General features: G+C 43.2%; 1 protein-coding gene across 1 annotated transcript in view; it reads left to right on the top strand.

Annotated features, from left to right (window-relative positions):
• ABCB11 (ATP binding cassette subfamily B member 11) overlaps positions 1-14,452 on the top strand; it is a 102,463-nt gene that overhangs the window by 66,028 nt on the left and 21,983 nt on the right. The window contains exons 18-20 of the mRNA XM_060257326.1: positions 2,861-2,924; positions 9,699-9,834; positions 13,346-13,504. Of these exons, the coding sequence (XP_060113309.1) occupies positions 2,861-2,924; positions 9,699-9,834; positions 13,346-13,504 (359 nt within the window). The remainder of the gene's footprint in view (positions 1-2,860; positions 2,925-9,698; positions 9,835-13,345; positions 13,505-14,452) is intronic.

Genomic DNA, 14,452 nt, shown 5'->3' with positions numbered 1-14,452 from the left:
TGTGTGTGGGGGGGGGGGAATTAGCCCTTCATTGCCCACTTCTGAAACTAGCTCCCATGCTCTACTATTTGTTTTTGTTTTTTGTTTTTTTTAAAAAAAAGATGTACCCAGATATTCCTTCCCCCTCTTTGCAATACTTTTGCTAAGCAAGGAAGCCAGCTTAGTAAAACTGAGTGGATATTGCAGGGTTAAATCCCTTACCTGTGTGTTCCAGGCCTGGAATATGTCTGACCTTTGAGTTGTTTTCCAAGGAAACCTCAGAAAAACACCTGTGAAGGAAGATAACCCCTTTCCTACCACCACCAGTACTAGGTGGATCTTGGAATCCTTCCAAAATTACAATTGATTTCCAGACTACAGAGATTAGTTCCTCTAGGAAAAAATGGCAGTTTTAGAGGTCAGACTTTATGGTGTTACATTCCCACTGATTTTCATCCCCTTCCCAAATTCCTCCCTCCCCAGGTCCTGCCCCCAGATCTCCAGGAATTTCCCAAGCTGCAGTTGTCAACCCTAAATTCCACCATCCTTTTTTTTTAAAAAAAGGAAGTCTAGGACTTGCAGTTTCCTTTGTCTCCCAAGTCAATATAACAAGACTTTCCAGTTCTCCCAGTTCAAACACTTATGTCTCCAGTCATACCACAGTGTAGTTCATGACTGCCAATGCAGTTCAGAACTGTCTTGGTGAGAAGAAATGTGTCCAAATTCCGATTACAATTGCAAGATCACTTGTTTGAATGCCCCCTGTATACAGCTTTTCCTGGACTTGCGGATTTAGAGAGCAGTTCTAAGCAGGTCTACTCTAGGGTTGCCAGGCCCCCACCCCCAGTGGAGGAGGGCCCCACTAAACTGCTGCCAATCAACTGGCCAGCAAGGGGGGGGGGGTTACCTAGAAAAAGAACAAGGCCCAGTTGACATTGTTGCAATGCGTCTATGTAACTTCCAACGTTACCTGGAAGCTTGTTAGCAATGTTGGGCGACACTCTGGTATTTGGGCAAAAACTCTGTGGTAGAAGCCTAATTTACCATAAAGGTTTTGCCCAAATACCAAAGGGTTGCCCTAATGTCGCTAGTTGATGTCACTTCTGGTTCGTGTTGAAAGTGAGGTAGACATGTTGCTACAACGTTGGCTGGGCCTCTTTCCTGCTTCTGTTAAGTCCCCCCTCATCCCCTGCCAGTTGCTAGGAGGAGCCTAGCAACGCTGGTTTACTCAGAGTCCTATTCAGGTCTATTCAGTGACCCTAGATAACCCTAGGTCATCCTTGGGGCCTCTTCCAGCTCTATGCTTCCATGTTTCAATGGGGTTTACACCTAGGAAAGTGTTCTTAGGATGACACTTGCCAGTCTGTCACGATAAACAATAATAATTCAGCTTTCACATCTACATACTAGTTTTTCCTTTGCAGGGGATATTATGAAGGGGGGATGCAACCCCCCCATCAACAGCGTAAATTGGTACAGCCCAACAGAATCCCTCCCGTGTGTCTGCTCAAGCTATTCCTAGTCTTTTGGGGACATCTTTTTGTACAGTTTCCTGCATGAGTGCTTTACCATACACAACACCTGTGCATAAAAGCCCAACCACCGCCCAAGTGCAACTGGTTTCTTTCTAACCACGCTGCTTCTTTTCTGAAGCACACTGCGGGGCCCATGATGGCAGGTGGGTGCAGATGGGGCATAAAAGCAGGCTGTGTGTGTGAGGCACATGGCTTGCTGAGCTTACTCACTCAAGACTCTCGACAATCTCTCTGCAGGAAAAGCTCTTCGGTTTAGATCACACGTTTTCTCTAAGCTTTCAGTCATCAGGAGAGAACACAAGTGATTGAATCGGAGCACAAAGTGCTCTACAAAGGCTTTTAGTTTTTAAAAAGTTTTATTGATTTAAACTACTACAGAACAGCAGCATTGCAGATAATACATAAAAGAAGGGGGAACGCAACAAAAGGGAACATACAGAATGAGAAAAAACAGAAACCAGAAACCAGTACAAATATATCAATTATAACTCCACCTCTCAATGTACTACTCTAATGTTTCTACCTACAAGTATAAAAATCTCCATTAGATGTTACCTTCCTTTCTTCTTTTACCAGGACAAAGAAGCAAAAAGAATAATTCTTTTAGTAAACTAGTAAAGCATTGTGCAACTAAACAATTCTTCTTAAACACAAATCAAACTGTCTCATCCTCCAATTTTACTAAATTAATTTGCAACTATGGCTAGCACAAATTAGATTATTAATTTAACCAAAAGCCTAACCAAAAAAGCACATGAATATTTTTTTCTTTATTCATAAGAAATTGCATAACGTATCTCAAGTATAATCAAATACTTTATCAGTCTTTAACTAAAACATTTCTCCTACAAACATGTTAAAACAAATCTACCAGACTGATCTCTCTAAATAGGCAGACTGTCAATATTTACCTATTCACCAGGAAATATACAAAGGCCGTTTTTCCATTGAGCTTATCTCGGAGCAACGTCCCTCTTCACTGCACAGCGTCTGCACGGATTTCCCACCAACTGCTCCGAGGCTGCTCCGAGTAACCAAGTAGAGTCGCGGCTTTTGTGTCGCTAACGTAACTGGTTTTTAGCGGTTTCCATTTGCGATGCAAAAGGTCGGGAACTTCCTGGTTCCTCGGAGCAGCCTCGGAGCAGTTGGTGGGAAATCCGCGCAGAAGCTGCGCGGTGAAGAGGGATGTCGCTCCGAGGTAAGCTCAGTGGGAAAACGGCCACTGGCTTTTAGTCTTTGTAACAGATCTGTAAATAAAATCGTCGCCTTAGAGAAATTACAAATGAAAGAAAAAACTGATATGATTTTCTTACCTTCTCACAAGCTTCTGTGGGTTTTTTTTATAGTCTCTGAACCAACACTTGCGAAAGTGCAGTCTTTCAGCAGAGGAAGCTACCAGGCCAGCTTGAGGTAAGCCTTTATAGAATCATAGAGTTGGAAGGGACTTCCAGGGTCATCTAGTCCAATCCCCTGCACAATGTAGGAAATTCACAAATACCTCAACCCACATACATGCATCCCCAGTGACCCCTATTCTATGTCCAGAAGATGGCAAAAACCTCCAGGATCCCTTGCCAATCTGGCCTGGAGAAAAAACTAGAAACCTTGCACATTTACCTGTGATTGTTTGTTCATGATATCTTAGCTCAGTACACACAGCTGGCAATAATGGCAGTTTATAGAACCCACAGCAAGAAAAATAAACACAACATGATGAACAATGAAGAGTTCCAATTTACCATGGTGGATATAGCTCGCAAACTGCATCTTTATCAGATTGCACAAGATTTTGTAGCCCATGCAATAGGAATTCAGCAGTGATCCATAGGATGTATTGAAGGGAATAAGAGCCCCATGGCACAGAGTAGTAAAGCTGCAGTACTGCAGTCCGAGCTCTCTGCTCACGACCTGAGTGATCCCAGTGGAAGCTGGGTTGAGGTAGCCGTCTCAAGGTTGACTCAGCCTTCCATCCTTCCAAGGTCCGTAAAATGAGTACCCAGCTTTCTGCGGGGGAAAGTGTAGATGACTTGGGAAGGCAATAGCAAACCACCCCGTAAAAAGTCTACCATGAAAACATCGTGATGCGACGTTACCCCAGAGTCAGAAGAAACGACTGGTGCTTGCACAGGGGATTACCTTTACCTTTATTGAAAGGAATATCCCAGCCCCCACTGCTAAATATGGCTGAATGAAGAAGGGGAGGCAATGGCTTTACTGGTTGGCTCTAGGAGGTGATCGTAGCGTTTTCAGGCCCATACCACAGCATTGTGGGGGTGTGCAGCTATTGAGCAGGTAATGGAACTTGGGGTGAGCACAGGGTGATGTTGTCACTTGCTGACACTGGTTTCTTCTAGCCACTTTGAAGCTGCACACTGTTGTTGCCTCCCATAGCCAACCAGTAAGGTCACCAGCTTACACACTCAAAGTGAGTGGGATATCTCCTATGTTTGTCATATTCTCCATTGACACTTAGTAGTGAGGGATGGGATATTACCCACTCCATAACCTACTTGCAATTATGTTTGACTTGGACATTCTCTACCTTGTAAGTACACATGGCACACAAATAATACATGAGTACAGCAAAGGCAAATGATAAATGTTTAGGCACGGCCAGACTTTTTTTGTAGCAGGAACTCCTTTGCATATTAGGCGACACACCCCTGAAGGAGCCAATCCTCCAAGAGCTTACCAGGCTTTTAGTACAGGGCCTACTGTAAGCTCCTGGAGGATTGGCTACATCAGGGTCTAATATGCAAATGTGTTCCTGCTACAAAAAAAGCCCTGGTCATGGTCTCCTATGTCAAGTTTTGTATGTTAGGAATGCAACAAATATTTACATCTGATGAAGAGAGCTGTGTTTCTTGAAAGCTTATGTTACAATAAAAGTTGGTAGTCTTAAAGGTGCTACTGGAATCTATTATTTTGCAGCAACAGACTAACATGGCTAATGGCTGTGAATCTACAAATATTTGTGACTTCCATTTTTCTGACTGAAAGCACGTAATTCCACTGATGGATATGTATCCCAAATATAGCAACTGGTTTCCAAGGGTGGAGTACATCAATATAGGTAATAATAAAATCACAATAAGATCAGTTACAATAACTAGTTAATAGTACAGCAGGATCGTCCAGCAGGATGGTATAGTAAGATGGTACAGCACTGTGGTAACGCAGGGGAGGCCAACTCATCTAACAAGTAGATGCCTGCCGCCTCATCCAAAAGCCTGGCGGAACAGCTCCATTTTACAGGCCCTACAAAAGGCTATCAAGCCAGGTAGGGCCCGGATCTCCATAGGGAGCTGATTCCACCAGGTTGTGTTGTCTGGTCCTGGTCCTGGTAAAAGCCAGACAACACAACATCCAGACAACACAATCACTGGACCTAACAATATCAGCTACACCATCTCAGACTCATTAACTTGCTCATCTCCTAACACTGTATATGCCATTAAATGCCAACAATGCCCTTCAGTTCTCTACATATGGCAAACAGATCAAACCAAAGGATAAATGGACACAAATCTGATTCAAGTATCACAAAACTGAGAAACCTGTAGGAGAACACTTCAGCCTTCCTGGACATTCAGCGGGAGTCCTCAAAGTAGCTGCTTTATTGCAAGGGAACTTCAGAAACAGACTAAAACAGGAGATTGCTAAATTAAAAGTTATAACACTCAGGACAATGGAACCCACAGGGCTTAACAGAGATATTGGTTTTTTTTATCTCAATACATGCTAATGTCATTCAGTTCTCACATCATTTTGTAAACTTCTTTATTATGCTGTATGCAGATTTGCTGCTATTCATGGGTCTTACCAATTGCCATCCAGTTTTAGCTATATTTACTGCTCAGTTACTTATGCATCTTGACTCTAATTGGCCCTTCCTGGCAACATCCTCCTCATCCGTGTCCCATATGTAATGGTTGATAATTTCTGTCGAATGTATCTGAAGAAGTATGTATACACACAAAAGCTTCAAGTACCCACTGGACTCAAACTTTGTTCTGCTACTTGGCTACCCACCTGAATACAAAACCCCCATACAGCAAGGTCTTCTAGTACAATGCAATGTGACAGTTTTGACATGTAAAGTCCTGCATACCCATGGTGTGAGAAGGACTATCTGTCCCCCATGAACCTACCCAATCATTAAGATATGCCCTGAAGGTCCTTTTCTGGGCTTCCCTACCATCTGAAGTCAGAGACAGGGCCTTTTTGGCACTGGTGCCACATCCTTGTAATACTTTTCCTGAGAAGTATTCCATTCTGAGGTTTATTGACTCTTAGGCTCTAGGTGAAGACTCCTCAGGTGTTTGTTGGATTGTTCTGATTTGATCTATCTTCTGTTTCAGTTGATATCTGGCTTTATTTGATCCACTGAGTTTTGCTTCTGGCTTGTTAGATATACTTTTATTATCATCTTAAATCTTGTATTCCTGATTGTGTCCTGTTCCTGTGCCAAAAACAGAATGCCTATGTGTCCCAAGACCCCCTAGCAAAACAAATAGAATCTATAATCTCACTAGCACTTAAGCACAGAGTTTTTTATCATGTGCAAGCTTGATTTTAAACATCATCTCCACAGCCAGAGTTATACTCCTATCATTACCAGCCAAATAATATGGCAGATGGAAATCATGTGAGCAGCAGTGAATCCTGCTCAATAAAGATGGTATAAAACTGGCTCTTACAGAAGAGTACTGATGACAACTAAAGAGGAAAAAATTTCAGTTACTTCTCTGCCACAAGGGCAGAGTCTCGGGGGGCAGCTAATACCCTCACAGCGACCTGACAGTTCTGCAAGTGGCAAAGCAATTGTTCTAGCCAGGAACAATAGCTGGCAAAAAAGTGAGACCATTAAGAAGGTAGGCAAAACAGGGAAAAGAGGGGCTGGAAGAAGAAGAGTTATAACCCACCCTTCACTACCTGAAGGAGAGTTGGAGCAGCTTACAATCACTTTCCTTCAGTGCTGGATTAAACCCTGTGGAGGCCCCTAGGCAGTCAAAATCTCAGGGGCCCATTCACAAATTATCTCAGAGCACCCACCCTGCAACCAATGGCCCCCACTGCAGCCTGCAGGCCCCTTCTCAAAAGCCCCTTTGACAAAGCTGTGGGGGAGAGGCAGAGAGGGGCAAATTTGGTGATGTTGGCAAGCTGGGCATAGTGCAGCTCCATTGCTGGCTGCACGTGCAGGCTGGGAGGGCTGCAAGCAGGGGGGAAACTGGCAGGAGGAAAGTCAGCCTGGGGTCCCTAAAGGTGTGGGGGCCCATTGGCAACCCTTGTGAGGTAGGTGGGGCTGAGAGAGTTCTGAGAGAACTATGAATGGCCCAAGGTCACCTAGTGGGTTGCATGTGGAGAGTGGGGAATCAAACATAGTTCTCCAGGTTAGTATCTGCCCCTCTTTAGCCACCACACCACAGCTGGCTCTCAAGGTCCCAGAAAACGAGAGGAGCAATGTATCTTGACATCTAAGTTAATAGCCTCCTGATCTAGTCTCCTCAGCACATTGAGAGACTTCTTTCTAATTTCTGAGACATCTGTGGGTACAGAAGCTGATTAAACCCTAGACTTAGCATCTAGTCTTCCATTAACTTATGCCAGGATGATTTATGGGACTCACTGAGTTCATTTTAAAAGCTCAGGTGGAGATGTTGATCATTTTATTGATGCGTTTCTGAATTCTGTTAGGTCGTTTAGTAAACTGATTTTTTGGAACAGCAGGGTGAAAGAAAAAAGAATTTTAAAAAGTGGATCTCTTCCAAAATCCACCTTTCCTGACAAACCTTTGCCTAAATCATACCCTCTAATTGAAACAATAAGCCCTAGTATGCATAACTGTAACTGCATAGATTCTTTAAATGTGAGGGAGCCAGTGTAGCATACGGCTGCCAAGTCCAATTCAAGAAATATCTGGGGACTTTGGGGGTGGAGCCAGGAAACTTTGGGGTGGAGCCAGGAGCAAGGGTGTGACAGGCATAACTGAACTCCAAAGGGAGTTCTGGCTGTCACATTTAAAGGGACCGCACACCTTTTAAATACCTTCCTTCCATAGGAAATAATGAGGGGTAGGGGCACCTTCTTTTGGGGCTCATAGAATTGGACCTCCTGGTTCAATCTTTTTGAAACCTGGAGAGTATTTGGGGGAGAGGCAGTGAATGCTATGCTGAAAATTTGGTGCCTCTACCTCAAAGAACAGTCCCCGCAGAGTGCCAGATACCCGCGGATTGATTCTTCATTATTTTCTATGGGAATAAGTCTCCATAGGGAATAATGGAGTTCCCGGCAGACATTTCCCTCCCCTCCCCCTGCTTTCTGATGACCCTGAAGCAGGGGGGGGGAGGGCCTCCAAACTGGGGGATCCCCTGCCCCCATCTGGGGATTGGCAACCCTTTATAGCGGTTAGAAAGTGCTTGACTGGAATCTGGGAGCCCTACATTCCAACAGAATTCCATCCTATCAGCAGAAATGACCCATGAGTTCCAAGCCATTGAGTTGAAGGCCTTGAACAAAATCTTCTGTTTTGTACTTGTAGAAACTTAGAACTAAGTCAAAGATATGAAAAAAAATGTTATTTGAATTCCTTTCAGTTAGCATAAAATCCAGAAAGGCCTGTAGCTGTAAATATGAAATGTTTTACCTTTATAAAACCTTCATGTAATGAAACAGTTCGCCTGGCATTTCTTGGGGGTATGATCTTTTTAAAAATAAGAATGAGCGCACCATGGGAACTGGCGCTTTACAGAGGGCCATGCAGTGGCTACTCTTATTTAGTATTAGCCGGTATATGTTTGTCTTTATACAGACTTAGCGAAGCATTCTTGAATGTCTCTCTCCAGTTAAGCTGAAACACTTGGCTACAAGCCAGTTAGGAAAGTGAACAACCTCTCAAGAGGAAGAATATCTAAATTTGTATGTATTCACTTCTGCTGAGTTCTGAAAAGGCAATTGTAAGCACGGTTTCACAAAAGCAGAAATAATCTTGCAGCTCACGCTGTTCAGAAATGCATGAGCCTCTAATGGCCACAATGGTCTTGTTTATATGCTTTATAAGTAGACTTAACAAGACACTGTTGCTCTTTTCTCCTCTGTTGCTATGAAATCCATTATGAAAAGATGCGAGGATGTCTAGATTTTTACCTCTGACTGTTCTGCATTTGTGAAAAACTCTCTCCAGGGAGCTACATTGGAAGTTATGTTTTCCTTCTTGTGCTTTCAAGATGCAAGTATTGGGGGGAGGAAAAAAAAAATACTATACCCAGGTATCTCTGCAACAGCTGAACAGTCAGATGTGAGTCTGAAACGCTGACTGGTAAACCTGAGCCAGGCCAGAATTATATCCAGCCCCTGCTAAACCTACAGGAACAGCTCATAAAAGGGGATTACACATCCAGGCTTCTGAGTGATTATATATGTCAAAACCACAGCAGTAGGAAACCAAATTTCAAATTATGGTGCCATTTTATCCCACTCTCTTCCATGTGACAGTGTTGGGTCCTTAGAATGCTGTAATGGGGTCTAATGACATTTTGTCCCCCCCGCCCCGGGTTGAGGGCTGTATGAGTACTCAGAGCTTTTTTGGTAGCAGGAACTCCTTTGCATATTAGGCCATACACCCCTGATGCAGCCAATCCTCCAAGAGCTTGGGGAGGGATGGTGGCTCAGTGGTAGAGCATCTGCTTGGGAAGCAGAAGGTCCCAGGTTCAATCCCTGGCATCTCCAAAAAAGGGTCCAGGCAAATAGGTGTGAAAAACCTCAGCTTGAGACCCTGGAGAGCCGCTGCCGGTCTGAGAAGACAATACTGACTTTGATGGACCAAAGGTCTGATTCAGTATAAGGCAGCTTCATATGTTCATGTTCAGCTTACAGGGCTCTTAGTACAGGGCCTACTGTAAGCTCCTACTGCTACAAAAAAAATGCCCTGTGTGTACCGATGCAGCTACATGTTGCTCTCCCCAGTGGAGCAAAGAGCAGCTTTCTGGGACTATTTCAGAGTGGGAAAATCAGAGTGGTTCTATACCTCTGCCACACACACTGTGATCCAAATCCAAATGAGGGGCCTTGCAAACCTATGAAGCATGGAGTTCTTGGAAATGTCTGTTACTCAACCAGAGGATGCATCTGGAAAACTGTGAAGTGTAAGACTCTAAGAGTAGTCCTTTCTCCTCTGTTTCATAGAGCCTCCATTCGGCAGCGTTCCAGGTCTCAGCTGTCCAATTTAGTACCTGCTCATCCAAGATCAATCGCAGGAGACCATTCAGAGCCTATCTATAGCGCAACCGAGTATGAAGACAGCTCTAGCCTATTGAAAAAGGTTAGTCATGTTCTTCATTAAAGATCATCTTTGTCATCTTTCCTGTTTTATGGTCCTGATGAGCTTCTTTATTTCACATGAAATAAAATTGCACTAAAGTGAAATCTTTTCTTGAGGCCCATGCTGTGCAATGCAAAAAGCAGAATATTAATATACAAATTAAATGAACATGAAAGAGAATATTGGTCATCAAAGAGAAACTGGAAAGAGGGGAGATTGTTCTTATTATGCAGCAAGTCACTGAGTGGATAGAAAGAGGAACAAAGCAAATCTAAGTCTTTGAATTTATTTCATCAGAAATTATTATGACAGGTTCAATTGTTTTTCAAGGACAGGGAAACTGATACCTTAAAACATTCAGCCGAGAACTAATTAAATAGAAACCATTTTGGCATTTTTAAAAATACATTAATAAAATGGTTGCAGTTTCCAAGTTACATTCAGGCAATTAGAACATGTCTTTGGATTAAGCGATAGTGATTTTCTAAATTAAAGCTGATACATTTACTCTGCTTTAATTTCTTTCTTTGGAGTAAGCTTGCCAAGTCCCTCTGCTACTGTAATGGGGGACTCTTCTCTCTCACACATGCTTTGCATGCATGGTGTGATGATGTCACCCAGAAGTGACATCATCACCCTGGGCATGTCGCGCCAGGGACACTCTAGGATTTGCAGTAAAACTCTATGGTACCATAGAGTTTTATTGTGAATCCTAGAGTGTCCCCGGTGTGACATGCCCGGTGCGATGACATCAGTTCCAAGTGATGTCATCAAACATGGCATGTCATGCAGTGACAGGGCTCTTTGGGAATGGGAATCCTCTGGCGGCCTGCTCCATGCCAGCAAGTTGGAGCCCTCCAAACCAGGGGATCCCCTGACCCCGGTGGAGTTATCCAGTCCGATTTCTGCTTTGGAGTTATCCAGTCCAATTTCTATGGCATGTCTGGATTACTTATTCCTTAACATATTTAAACCATGCATTCATAGGCCTAGTTCACTGAACAGCAGATGAAGGCCACTGCACTAACTGTTCAAGAGGAATAGACAGGTTAGTTAGGATGTCAAACAAGGCCCTGAAACTATTATTTGAAGTCCTAACTATGGTTTCATGTGACATACAAATGCAGACTAGGGAAGTGCACCTGAAATTGTCTTAGTATTTTTTCAGATCTGGGCTTCAGGAAAGGCATAAAAGCCGGTATCTGGATTATTTAGGTCCCTCAATACGATTTCACCATTTGGATTCAGGATTTTTGTGGGGGGTTTTGAATTCTGAAAATTTGGGGGGTTCATTATTCCCCATTGGGGACGATTTCCAGGGAGGTGGACTGGCTGTTTTTCATGCACATTTCACCAATATTGCAGGGATTCTAGTTCTGCTTGTTTACTAAAGTTTCAAGTAGACTGGATCAAGGGGTCCAGTTCTACATGCCTCTGAAGAAGGTTCCTTCAGCCATCCTACTTGTCCCCATTGATTCTTATGAGGAGAAAAATCCATGTTTTCTCTAGGCTGAAGCAGCCAATAGCGAAACAAACAAGAGCAACTGCAGGCCAAAAGCCTCCAAATACTGGCAGAACCAACAAGCCCAATGGAACCAGTGCTGAGCCAGTGAATCTTAGCAAAACTATTGGCCAATGTGGCAAGCCCAACACAACCAGGACTAAACCTGAACATCTAAGTCAAATTCACTGAAGCAAAAGACACTTGCAAGCCTAACAGAACCAACAACAAACCAGAGAATCTCAGCAGAACCACAGGTAAATGTGAAAATCCCAACAGAACCAATGTCACACCAGAGAATCCAAGCCAAAAAAACCTGGGAAACCAGCATCAAAACCTGCCATAAAGACAATAACACACTCATGGTAAAATGAAAAAAAACAAAACCCAGTCTTGGGAGCCTTAAAATGCCAGTCATTAACATTCTCCTATGGTCCCAAATATTGCCAGAATTTTTGAAACTCATTTACTGATATCCCCAAAACCCCAAATATCATCTGCATACCCAAATGTATCTGAAAAATACTGATAAGGTATTTTTTGATATATATGTGGACTGGGTATATCCGAACATACATCTCTATTGCAGATCATCTTCTTTGCTCTTCAGTACTATCCTCACTGAACTCCAATGACTTTTTAAAAAAGGAATGTGCATCAGGAAAATATTGACAAGGTATTTCTATTGCAGATATTTTTGTTTGCTCCTCAGTGCTGTCCTCACTGAATTTGCAAGCTGAAATACCAGCTGGGTCTATACAGGGAAGGCAGAGGAAAGACTGCAGGCGATGAAATAAGCATTTGTCAAGACAGACCAGGATTTAATCGACCATTTGCAAGCTGAATCTTTATTTCACAAACTAACAGTAGTTGAAATATATTATGGCCTTGCATTGTGTCTGAATCAAGATGTTGTGTAGTTAGCTGCGGCACCTGGCTTCTAAGAAGGATGAGAATAGGAACATGAGAAAGGGAGAATTGTGAGAATAGTTCACTCTGCTCAGGTAACTACTTTTAAAGGAGATATCACATTACCTTGACTCCTCTTCATCATCACTTCAGCAAAACCATGCCCTAAAGCATAGGCTTACTATGAGCTGTCCTGGCAAGCTCAACACATTAATATTCCCTAATATAGCAGGGCTTTTTTGTAGCAGGAATTTCTTTGCATATTAGGCCACACACCTCTGATGTAGCCAGTCCTCCAAGAGCTTACAGGGCTCTTAGTACAGGGCTTCTCTATTGCAGATCATCCCTGAGGATGTAAAAGGAAGATACAAATGATCTTAAGGGACCCTTCACATCCGGGCCACTTGCTATTTGAGATCTTACCGTCAGGTAGGCGATATAGAGTGTTGAAGGCTAAGACAAATAGATTCAAGGGCAGCTTCTATCCAAGTGCCGTGGTTAGGCTAAATGCAGGGTCATGAATGGTTATTTGTTTTTAGATGCATTTAAATGGTCTATGTATATGTCCTTTTTGGGGGTGTTGATGCGTTGGTATGTTTGTGGAAGAGCACCTCATTTCGTTGCTCTCATTTTCTTTGAGAACAATGACAATAAATCTATCTATCTATCTATCTATCTATCTATCTATCTATCTATCTATCTATCTATCTATCTATCTATCTATCTATCTATCTATCTATCTATCTATTACTGTGAGCTCCAGGGGGATTGGCTACATCAGGGGTGTGTGGCCTAATATGCAAAGGAGTTCCTGCTACAAAAAAGCCCTTATTATAGCTATTTGGAAATTATGAAAAATGTATTGTCATTGGTGCATGGTTGCATTGCTTTCCTGAAGCACTCAAAGGGGAGATGTTTAAGGACGGAGATGAACCAATAGCTTACACAACATCACTCTATGTACACTTGCAGTCACTCTGTGTACACTTGCAGTTTCCCCTTGCAACGGTAAAAAACAGAAACACAAGGTGTTCAGCACATCTTAGGTTTGATGCCACTATGGGATGAATCACTTAGTGACAGAACACTTCTTTTTTAAAGGAAGGTATTGCTGAAGAGGATGTAGAACCAGCTAATGTTGCCAGAATTTTGAAATACAATGCTCCAGAATGGCCCTACATGGTGCTTGGATCCTTAGGGGCAGCCGGCAATGGAGCAGTCAACCCACTCTATGCTTTGCTGTTCAGTCAGATTATTGGAGTAAGTATTTCCTTGCACTGAGTATTATTAATGTTATAGTATACAGTATAACTATACTCAAATGAATGGTTCAGCACTAACATGCTAATTTCATTTGAGTGTTACACTCTATTTCTCATGCTATGATATTTTTTGCTGCCATGATGACGTCACCCAGAACTGATGTCATCATGTTGCCGCCGTTGGGGGTGATGCCCAGCCCCGTAGCAGAGTCACAGGGGAAAGGGGCCACAGGCAGGCGGTAGGAGGGGGGTATGGGGGTGAAAGCAAGAATCTGGGGAGGCTGGGGGCCACCCCTCTCCCTCCCCCATCCAGTGTGATTTAAATTGCATGTAAGCTCCGATTCCCCTTCTATCTTTCTTGGAGCTCAGCCTGCAGCGATCAACTTCCAAGTCCGAAGTTCAAAAGAAGGCTGATTTGTATCTCTGTGCTCCCTCCTCATTTCCTGCTTTCCTGTGCTCTTCCCCACCTGGGAGCAGCAGGGAACCGACATGGCTTATACACACTGGCTGGGGAAGACATGTTCTGGCCGCTTCCCTCCCTCCCCACCCTGAAAGGACTCTAGCTGCCCTTGCAGCCTGTACAATCTAGGGGCCTCTCCTCCCACCCACCCAAGAACTTACAGCTTTTCTATAAATACTATATGCCAGTAGCTCCCCAGTGGACTTGGCAGCTGCCAATTGTGTTCCAGAGGTTCAGCCATTAAATCTTTGGTGAATAATGGTTCCTTCCAGAGTCCAGTCATGAAAGTAATAGAATCCAGCTGGTGGTAGAATTAGAGATTCCAATCATGTTGGCCTACCCAGGTCCCAATCAGTTGATTTTCCACAATTTGCCATCAACACTGACCAAAACTAAATTGCCTTTGGATATACATAGTCACAGAAAATAGACAAACACAAGCTGTTTCTTATGAACGCAGTGGTTTTTTTTTAAATTTCAAGCTAG

This window comes from Heteronotia binoei, chromosome 16 (genome assembly GCF_032191835.1).
Source record: "Heteronotia binoei isolate CCM8104 ecotype False Entrance Well chromosome 16, APGP_CSIRO_Hbin_v1, whole genome shotgun sequence".
Classification (NCBI taxonomy): Eukaryota; Metazoa; Chordata; class Lepidosauria; order Squamata; family Gekkonidae; genus Heteronotia; species Heteronotia binoei.
Note: the sequence above shows the minus strand (reverse complement) of the source record. Positions and strands in the feature narration are given on the sequence as shown.